We start from the raw sequence: 11,368 nt of genomic DNA on the forward strand, positions 1-11,368 counted from the left end.
AAGCAGTTAAGCTGTGCACGGCAATTGTGGCGCAAAGACTGTGGCCTTGTGCTATCAATTCCCCCTACAAATAAAAAAACTCATACTCCCCTTACTGTTCCTCTTCTCCCCTCATCTCTCCAGCGCCACTCGTACAAGGTCCTAACACCAAGCAGCTTCGGGGCCTTATATACCATGCAGCACTTCCACGTTATCAGTGCAGTGTCGCATACAATGTCCTGACGCTGCCAGTCTTCATTCAATTGTATAGTGATGAGGGAGCAGGAGGAGAGAAGAGGAGCGATGAGATGGGTATTTAATTTTTTTATTTAACTATCCATTGGGGTAGGGGCGGCGGGTAGTCTGATGGGGGGCAAGGTAGAGATTCAGCACAGGCTTCTACCTTGCTACTCCCCATAAAGCGAAAGCTATGCCATCTAGGAGCTGATGTAGCTTTCCATTATAATTAATGCCAGTTTTCTGGAGTAAATTCTAATACATTTTTGTCCCCACCTTCTTTCTCTGAAGCCACACCCATTTCTACAAAATTGGCGAGGGTGACACAACAAATTGCGGCTATTGGGCTCTTTTGTGACTTTTCTATGCCAGAAAACTGGCATGGAGCGGTTGATAAATTATCCCCGGTGTCTATGAACCACAGTTTATACTATAAAGTACCATTAAGACCAGCACAGTGACCTGGTACAAGTTCTTCCCGGGTCATCCCCAGGACCCCTTTTACACAGGAATTGTACTCTCCAAAATAAGGCCAGCATAAAACATGCACTTTTCGGATGTAAATCAGAGCATTCTTCTATCTGGTCACCTCTCCTCAGTTTTCTACTTTCAGTCTCACAAGATGATGACTATCAGATGTAGTCATCATTTTCATCCTGGGTAAAAAGAATTGGCTGCAATTAATAAGGAGGCATAAAAAAAAGCAAAATATAAAGCCTATACTATGCTACTCCCCCTTTTAGATACCTGTTCGTTCTTTTGGTAAATGCAAGACTAGCAGTATTATATAGTACAACTCTCTTCAATACTTCATTTAATAGTAATAAGAAGAGATTCTTGCAAAAATCAGAATAGGCCCCCCTTTAGTGTTGATGATTTATGCCATCTGACCAACCCCAGAGCAGTCGGACCCATCGCTTGTTTGACATTTACCCATCAAATTTTACTAAGGAAAGAAATACGAAGTGACCTTTGAAACAATTCATACTCTCTCTACTCGTTCACGTCCCGGTGCCCGTGTTTGGGTGAACCCTACGTATGCTCACGCTACTGGTGGAGGGAAGATAAGTCCAACCTGAGCTGGTGCTCTTTCTCCTCATAGGCCCCATGCAGACTGAGGGGTTGCCTGTTACCTGGAGGTCACTGTCCAGACCCCTGACTGGATGGATGACTAAGCCCCCAATATTATTTAAAAAAAACCATTGTTCAAAGTACTAAAAAATAGACTGTTCTCAGACTACTATAGTGTCCCTGCAGGAAATTGTCAGACTGAAAGTCATGGTGAAAAGTCGATCCTACAGGAGTGGGGGATAAAATAGTTATTTAGCCCTGACAGCATATTCAAGGTCACTTCAAATAGTAAGAGGAAAGGATATATAAAGAGGAAAGAATCCTCCCTCTTGATGTTGATATATACAACCCCAACCGTCCCTAATCCAGAACAAGAGGACCTGTTGTTTGTTTGCCATTTTCTTTCAAGTCCTTTTGTAGGAAAGAAGGACGGAGTGGCCCTTGGACCAGTTCCCTCACTCCCTTATTTGCCCATGTTGTGGTGCCTGTGAACAAGGCTAGCCCTGCGCATGTCCCACTGCCCATGAAGAAGAGGGATCGGTCCGACCTGAGACAGTGCTCCACCATCCCTGCCTTCTATATAAGTTTCAGGAGTTTTACCTATAGTACGTACAACCCTTGGTAATAGGGGATGGAGTTTAAAGTAGGAAACAAACATATGTGATGCAACAGCGGGCATCATGCATTGTGACTCTGTGATGCATACACAATAAAGGTGTGTATAGGTGTAAACACTGTATTGGTGAATGATTTGTACTATTATGCACAAACTTTCTGATCAGTATATTTGTATGCAGTGCTGTATACATATATTGAGTATCACAGTCTCTGAATGAACATCCTGGCACACCGTCGATGGTATCTGCCAATCATCTTCATGCTCTATGGGTAAAAAATCCCGGGGTAACAAAAGAAAGGCTTTAAAAAAAAGGGTTAACAATTTCCAAGGCCTGAGGGGCCAGAGGGAATTCATTAATTGCATGAATACCCACAAGTATATATGTTATATAAACACATTATATATTAATACTACCGCACTGTGGCAGGGCCTGGCCCCTCACAGTCAGCATGTAATTCCAATTTAATGAGCAGATGCTAATTAACTATGTAATTATAACAGCCGCCCTCGGTTAATTCACAAATGGTCCAGGAGATGCCAGGGAAGCAGCAGGAAACAGATCGAGAAGAGGAGGAGAAAGAGGATTAGGAGGAGGTAACAGGTATTGAGAACGTGGTGGAGAAGAATACAGGTGACAGGAGCTTCCCTAAAATCCATCCATAACAGTAAAGATGCACATGTAGAAAATAACGGAGGATAGCATCTCTTCTCTACGTTATATAGCCTTATGGTATAGGTGTAGAACCGATATCCATGTGACCAGGAATATAGTCACTGTGAAACTAGTGGAGGGAGATTACAGCTTTATGTTCAGTAGGAATGGAATCAGAACTGACAACGTGACCTATTTCCTCAGTTCTTTAATGTTCCGCTCCTCTTTATATTTTGTATGTGTGTATGTATGTGTGTGTATATATGTATGTGTATGTATGTGTGTGTATATATATATGTGTATATATGTGTGTGTGTGTGTGTGTGTGTGTGTATATATATATGTGTGTGTGTGTGTGTGTGTGTGTGTGTGTGTGTGTATCCTTCATAAATTTTATGTAATGGTGGGAATGCGCCATTATGACAGTTGTGTTGAGTGAAGAACCGGCCTCTTGTATACTGTTATAAGAATACCTGAGAGAATTCTCCTGTGTGCACAACACGTAGACAGGAGCACTGACAGGCACTACAGTACAAGGCAGCCATCTTAGAAGGGTAAAACAAGATGATGTCCATTTGTAAATTATGATATTAAACCCAATTGGAATGAATTTAAAACCAATGTGGAGCCCAAATACCACATATTAGGTATATTTAAAGTATCATAAAGGCTAGCTTAGTGGACGGTGTGTGATGGACTTCCATAGGCAACACGTTTATAACCTGTCAGCAGAGATCCACTCCTATTTTAAAGGGGTCCTCTAGTATTTTCTGGAGAAAAGGAGCCTTACGCCTCATTCACACGACAGGGTCCGAGTATCTGCCGATAAAATCAGTTTTTCCCGGTCGGTTTGCAACCGTTCCGATTCAGTTCCGGGCCGTGTTGCCGTTTTTACCGGCCGATTTTGACCCGTTTTTTTCCCTGTCCGTTTTAAAATCGGATGAATTTCATTTAAATTTGTTACCACACACAGCCCTTTGTAGATAATAGACAGTGTAGTCACTCACTTCTCCTGTAGTGGAATCCAGCCATAGTCGGGGATTCCGCTGCAGAAGTGAGTGACATCGATGTGTCGATATATGGACAGTGTAGTCACTCACTTCTCCAGTAGCGGAATCCCCGGCCATAGAGTCGGGGATTCCGCTGCAGAAGTGAGTGTCATCGCTGTGTCCATATGTGGACAGTGTAGTCACGCACTTCTCCTGTCGCGGAATCCCCAATCCCCGGCCGGGGATTGGGGATTCCGACTCCCACAGGGAGCAAAAAAAGACCCTCCTCCTCACATGCACTGTGAGGAGGTGGAGAGAGAGCGTGCGAGCGACGGAATACATGGCCGTCACTCGATACACATTCCGGTGATGGCCGTGTATTACCCGGCCCCATAGACTTCTATGGGAGCCGGGTAAACGGCCGAAAATAGGGCATGTCCCATTTTTTTGACGGCCACGTTTCCCAGGCCATCAAATAATTCGTCGTGTGAATAGCCCCATTAGGGGTCTATTGTTCCTAATGCAGCCGGGTGACGGCCGATTTATGAACGGCCGTCACCCGGACGGGAAACCCTGTCGTGTGAATAAGGGCTTAAGCTTTTGGGATGTTATTTTCAAATATATACGTGTTACATCAGAAAATAAACAGAAAAATCCTGAAAGAAACAACTCATCTCAAAGTTTTACGATAACTGTGGAAATACTATGCTGAATTTTAGTTGCCAAAGAATTTATCTATGGTTGGAAGATGTTCTTGTTCCTGCTGGAAAAGCCATACTACCTAACAGGCAATCATGTCATCCACACACACTGGGGAAAAATCATAGGAAGCCGTGTAGCCTATCTGTATGTCTTGGGAGTGTGGGAGAAAACGGGAGAACGCAGAGGAATACACGCAAACATGGGTGGAACATACTAATTCCATAGTGATGTTGTCCTTATTTAATATCTATTTCTGTTTCTTATATAGCGCCAACATATCACGCAGCGCTGTACAGAGGTTGTCCTTACTTACTGTCCCCATTGTGGCTTAAAATCTAAATTCTCCATGGTATACTTTTGGGGTGTGGGAGGAAATTATATATATGAATTTGTATATTGAGACAGCGCCATATTATTTGATTACCTCATTATGCATTGGACATGATATGCCATTGCACTGTGCTACCATTTGGGGTATGACAGTTTAATGCAGAGGATCATGTGTGCCCCCAGGTAGAGTGGCCTGGTACAATGTCAACCTCTCTAACCTTTGTTCATGCCATAGGTTGGAAGAACTAAGGCACAGTGACTATGTAAGCTGTGCGCTATGTGTTTCTTTGACCACCAGATAATGTGCCCATAAGATGTGTCTTCAGAATCTAGTAAAAGATGTAATTTCCCCCGTTTGTGTCACACTAAAGACACGTCCTACTTGATACCTGCACTTATCTTCCTGAATGGCCTATTTTAAGCATTATTCCATCATTCAAAACCCGAAAATTCAAGTTTCAAAACTAGTTAACTCAAATATCCACCCCATATGCTCACAGGGGTCCAGGAAGCTGAGATATGAGGAGTTGTTTGTTTAGATCTTCCCACTGTCATACTGTTTAGCTGTGGCATAATGGGAAAATGTGTTTAGAATAGTGGTTTTGCATAGTAAATAATCAATTATTAACCCCCGTGCCATACGCAAACATTGACAGCTATTCTAGCCATCCCCAGGAACCTGCTAAACCGCATCATAGATCTCCGCGTCCTAGACCCCTGCAAGTAGAAAATGGGAATTTGGAAGTTGGAGACTAGTTTTGACTATTGTTGAACCTAAACTTGGTGTTTTTGGATGGATTTAAGTGGGATGAACCAGGAAAATTGGTAAGCCAGTCACATAGTTTGTGGTAGTGTTTTACATGACGTGCATGTTGACCATCAGTTGACCATTTATCAAAGCAGTCTATATCACGTGGACAGCAGCGAAACCTCTAGTGTCACTTTTTCCTGTATGTACCACTGACAAACTTGTCTTTTACGGCAATCTAACACATTTTGGGGTGACTGAGAGAAACCCAATCTGGTTACTCCTATACATGAAATAAAGGCCTTCTCATTTTCCCAGGATCAGCTTCCTATTTCATCATCTTGTTTCTTCTTCTACCTGCCTCAGATTGCTTTTTAATCCCTATAATAATAAAGCTTCTGTTAACATTCGAGTCAATACATGTAAAAAATTTACATCATAATTGCCCATTAATCCTGACTGGGAGATTCCTGATGGAACCTGCGTCTCCAGGCGAATCTACCTGAGAGAGCTCAGCTTTCTTTAATAAACCCTGGATAACTTAAAATCGTACTTAAATAATTAAACATAGTGCGTATACACAGTATAATCTTAAAAAACATTGTCCCGGAGTGTGAATTTTATGAAGTAAGCAAATGCTAGATTCAAGTCAGTAAACCATGTTCCTTGAGATGTGTTTGAAAGGCATATACCCTTGGTGCCCCTAAAACTGTAAGCAAAAGTAGCGTTCCCAGAATCCTCCCTTTTGTGTTGTATCATGCCAAGTTAAAGAGGCTCTGTCACCAGATTTTGCAACCCCTATCTGCTATTGCAGCAGATCGGCGCTGCAATGTAGATTACAGTAACGTTTTTATTTTTAAAAAACGAGCATTTTTGGCCATGTTATGACCATTTTTGTATTTATGCAAATGAGGCTTGCAAAAGTACAACTGGGCGTGTTGAAAAGTAAAAGTACAAGTGGGCGTGTATTATGTGCGTACATCTGGGCGTGTTTACTACTTTTACTAGCTGGGCGTTATGTATAGAAGTGTCATCCACTTCTCTTCAGAACGCCCAGCTTCTGGCAGTGCAGACACAGCGTGTTCTCCAGAGATCACGCTGTGACATCACTCACAGGTCCTGCATCGTGTCAGACGAGCGAGGACACATCGGCACCAGAGGCTACAGATGATTCTGCAGCAGCATCGGCGTTTGAAGGTAAGTCGATGTAGCTACTTACCTGCAAATGCTGATGCTGCTGCAGAATCAACTGTAGCCTCTGGTGCCGACACGATGCAGGACCTGTGAGTGACGTCACAGATCTGCACTGCCAGAAGCTGGGCGTTCTGAAGAGAAGTGGATGATACTTCTCATCAGAACGCCCAGCTAGTAAAAGTAGTAAACACGCCCCGATGTACGCACATAATACACGCCCAGTTGGACTTTTACTGTAAACACGCCCAGTTGGACTTTTGCAAGCCTCATTTGCATAAATACGAAAATGGTCATAACTTGGCCAAAAATGCTCGTTTTTTAAAAATAAAAACGTTACTGTAATCTACATTGCAGCGCCGATCTGCTGCAATAGCAGATAGGGGTTGCAAAATCTGGTGACAGAGCCTCTTTAAGCACCGGGAACAGAAAAAAATAGACAATTTAACATAAACACAAGTCACAGGATCAGCCCCGTCAAGATACTGTGACATTAGACTCTCAGAACTGATCCTAAATCATTGACCTTCTTTACCCTACACTTTCTTCAAGGGGTAGAGGTATGACTGACAGGGTGAGTGAAACCCTCTCTATCTGTAGCACTACGCAGTTTATGGAGCCCCCTCTTAGATGAATATGACACTAGAATATAAAAATGTATGTTTATGTTACCTATTTTAGCTGTGCAGCTAAATGCAATCTACTGTTTTCTGTAAGCAGACATTTCAGGCTGGGGAGAGGCTGTCTGTAGTGTTCTTCTATAGGCTGTAGTGTTCTTCTATAGGCTGTAGTGTTCTTCTATAGACTGTAGTGTTCTTCTATAGACTGTAGTGTTCTTCTATAGACTAGACTGTAGTGTTCTTCTATAGACTGTAGTTCTCTTCTATAGACTGTAGTGTTCTTCTATGGACTGTAGTGCTCATCTATAGACTGTAGTGCTCATCTATAGACTGTAGTGTTCTCCTATGGACTGTTGTGTTCTTCTATGGACTGTAGTGTTCTTCTATGGACTGTAGTGCTCATCTATGGACTGTAGTGCTCTTCTATGGACTGTAGTGCTCTTCTATGGACTGTAGTGCTCTTCTATGGACTGTAGTGCTCTTCTATAGACTGTAGTGCTCTTCTACAGGCTGTAGTTCTCTTCTATAGACTGTAGTGCCCCTCTATAGACTGTAGTGCCCCTCTATAGACTGTAGTGCCCCTCTATAGACTGTAGTGTTCTTCTATAGGCTGTAGTGTTCTTCTATAGGCTGTAGTGTTCTTCTATAGGCTGTAGTGTTCTTCTATAGGCTGTAGTGTTCTTCTATAGACTGTAGTGTTCTTCTATAGACTGTAGTGCTCATCTATAGACTGTAGTGTTCTCCTATGGACTGTAGTGTTCTCCTATGGACTGTAGTGTTCTCCTATGGACTGTAGTGCTCATCTATGGACTGTAGTGCTCTTCTATGGACTGTAGTGTTCTTCTATGGACTGTAGTGCTCTTCTATAGACTGTAGTGCTCTTCTATAGACTGTAGTGCTCTTCTATAGGCTGTAGTTCTCTTCTATAGACTGTAGTGCCCCTCTATAGACTGTAGTGCCCCTCTATAGGCTGTAGTGCCCCTCTATAGGCTGTAGTGTTCTTCTATAGGCTGTAGTGTTCTTCTATAGACTGTAGTGCTCTTCTATAGACTGTGTAATGTCCGTGGCTGCGGGCTGTCAGCTCCAACATCCCCCTGACAGCCGCAGCCACGAGTCGGCAAGCGCTGGCCCCAGCCTCCTCCTCAGGAGACGCCAGAGCTCGCGTCCACTCACCTCTGCCCGATCCCGTAGGGTGCGCGCACACGCTCGTGCCTGCTCTTAAAGGGGCAGCGCGCGCTCGGGACCTAATGGACGAACTTTACCCGTGAGTGCCCTGGACTATAAGCCCCAGCCCCATAGTTCTATGCATGAGCGTTGTTGTGTTCCCTATAGTTTGTCTTTGTGATGGCCTCCTAGTGTGTTCCCTGTTCCAGTCCCTGTACGTATACCTGTTTCCAGTTCCTGTTCCTAGCAATCCATACCTCCATGGTCTAGCTCCAAGCTGTGCCAAAGTCGTGTCGTGCTGCTTCCACGTTTGACCTGCTTCACCTCGCCTGACGTCCGCCTGCTACCTAAGTCCCAGCCGAGTCTGCCCTGCTGCTGTCTGAGCTGCTACAGGTACCTATAGAACTATAGATATTCACCTGCTCCCTGTTGGCCAGCTGCCTTACCGCAATGGCGGTATGGCCCAGTAGGTCGACAGACCCTTCGTGACAGACTGTATTGTTCTTCTATAGACTGTAGTGTTCTTCTATAGACTGTATTATTCTTCTATAGGCTGTAGTGTTCTTCTATAGGCTTTAGTGTTCTTCTATAGGCTTTAGTGTTCTTCTATAGGCTGTAGTGTTCTATAGACTGTAATGCTCTTCTATAAACTGTAGTGCTCTTCTATAGACTGTAGTGTTCTTCTATAGACTGTAGTGCTCTTCTATAGACTGTAGTGTTCTTCTATAGACTGTAGTGTTCTATAGACTGTAATGCTCTTCTATAAACTGTAGTGTTCTTCTACAGACTGTAGTGTTCTTCTATAGACTATAGACTGTAGTGCTCTTCTATAGGATCACTTTTTATCTCATATATTTTCAGTTCTGAGAATCACTAGAAACATGTATTGCCATACACAAGGTGTTGTCCAAACCCGTAATATGCCAATAATAGACAGCTATAGGTCCATATTGTACCCGTTTTATACAAAGGCACATGGATCTTTTTTCTCTTTGGATATATACAGAATCTGTAAAAAAAATAATTGTTGCATTCTTCATTGCATTTAAAGAATCGTAAAAATGTACAGGGTGTAGCCCTTGTCAGTGTGCACCTAACACTGCGTGTGACACTAGCAGGCAGAGCATGCCCCTTGCTCTGTGCATGTGCTACCAACTGACTGTGCACAGGTCCTCTTCCCTGGCAGTAGGTCGTGGTGACACATAGAGGGATCTCCCTCGCCTACGTGAATTCTGCTGAGACTTGAGTGATTTCCAAGTCCTGTGTTTGTATGAAATAATAACACACTGAGAGATCCCATGTCCTTGTGCAGAGTCATGCATTCTTACATTACCTGATCAATATAGAGACTCCAACGTCCTCACAGTTGGCATACAAGCGTGCCCAGGTCTCCTTGATGATGCCTTTCTCGCTCTCCGTTATCTCCTCCGGTCTCTCCCATCGCTCCGACTCATTCTCCTCTTGGACTTTCTCCATGGACCCGTCAGGATGAAATCACACACAGCCCCGGGCAGGAATCAGAGCCCCCTGCAGAGATCAGGATGTATGAGAGGAGGGGGTGATGTGAGTTGTCTATTCAGAGAGCTGTCTAAATGTTAGACCTTTGAGCTCTGTCCATTGCTGCTGTGTGTATGTGTGTGAGAGAATCTCAGCCCAGAAATAAACTGATCAAAAGTAAGATATTTCAAGGCTTTTCAGAAAGCTGAGGCAGGGAGCAAATCTCCTGTCCCTCCTCTTCCCCCTCCTCTTCGCTCCTTCTCTCTCTTTCAATCCAAGCCTTCTTCCCTCCCCTTTTCACCTTCTTCTGTTTCTTAACTCTTTCTTTCTGCCCTTTCTACGCTTCATCCTATGTGCCCACTTCTCTATCAGCCTCTAATTTTCTTATCCTTGATGCCTTGTCCTATTCCTTGCTCTCTCTCTATTTTTCCTGCCATGGATGCTCCTTCATCCCTTTCCCCACCTTTCTTTTTATGTGGGTACACTCCAAAAACATCCTCATAGTAATTGGCTTGCTATGGAATTGATCATAGAGTGCTTGAGATCGGGAAAAAAGATTGTGACCCCCAGGGCACAAAATTCGGAACTGTATGGACTTGGTGCTATGTAAATAAGAGATAATAAGTAACTTTCCTCTATTCTGTAAACACCTAATCAAATCAATCTCATATCTTTTCAACATCTCCATCCAGTTTCCCCTTCTACCCATTGCTCTTTCATGTCTTCCAGGCTCTTGTAATTGATTTACCTAGAAGCCAAGTTCTCTCCGTGTTCTGATATTCTTAACCTGTGTATCGGCTTTTTCCTTGGTCCTAATCTGTTTTCATTTATTTGGAGTCTTGCTCTGCATTCCTCCCGATCAAGCCTCTAATTTCTTCTTCCCCCATCATTTGTCCCCTCTTGTTTCCTATTTTTTTTCTCCTTTGGCTTCCCCCACCCCCACCTTTCTCCTTGGCTTCTCTCTCATTCTCCTTCAGAGCTGACCTTGCTCTGTGTTCCCAGGCCACAACTCTCCTCTTTCATTCAGTCATATCTGTCTTGTAGAGTCCTCTGCACTGGGAGTATCTAGTAACACTAACATGCCAGTCTGATGAAACATACCACAATATATATATATACATACATACATACACTGTGTATATTTATTCATGTCTGCGGCCACAATTGACTTGACTTCATGATGAATATGTTCTCCTTTCCCACACTGCTGGGAGACTACAGCAAAACCTGGACAATTATCTTTTAACTCTTATGTCTGACATTTCCATTCTTCTTTTTCTCTCTGGGGTGAACTTGGCTTTTTACTTGTTGCTTATTCTTAATTTTTTTTCTTTCCTAAGAAAACAATAATTAACCCCCAATCCTCCCATCCAATTTCCGTTAAATTCCTTTTGCTCCCTGGCTGGCTAATGTTGACTATTATTCTAGCACTCCCTTTTTAAGCTTTACATCTCCTTTACTACCCTCCCTCTGGCCTCTACTTCATGGTTATCTTCTGTATTATTTAGCCTGTAGCTTTTATGGTTTACAATTTTATTAATCATTCTCCTACTCTGTTTTTCCTACCTT

At 43.2% G+C, this 11,368-nt stretch overlaps 1 protein-coding gene across 1 annotated transcript in view; it reads right to left on the reverse strand.

The window, feature by feature from the left end:
- CYGB (cytoglobin) overlaps positions 1 to 10,225 on the reverse strand; it is a 29,097-nt gene extending 18,872 nt beyond the window's left edge. Inside the window, exon 1 of the mRNA XM_075845491.1 lies at positions 9,636 to 10,225. Coding sequence (XP_075701606.1) covers positions 9,636 to 9,778 — 143 coding nt within the window. The 5' untranslated portion in view covers positions 9,779 to 10,225. The remainder of the gene's footprint in view (positions 1 to 9,635) is intronic.
- Between the last annotated feature and the right edge of the window lie 1,143 nt (positions 10,226 to 11,368).

Source organism: Rhinoderma darwinii, chromosome 13 (genome assembly GCF_050947455.1).
Source record: "Rhinoderma darwinii isolate aRhiDar2 chromosome 13, aRhiDar2.hap1, whole genome shotgun sequence".
Taxonomy (NCBI): domain Eukaryota; kingdom Metazoa; phylum Chordata; class Amphibia; order Anura; family Rhinodermatidae; genus Rhinoderma; species Rhinoderma darwinii.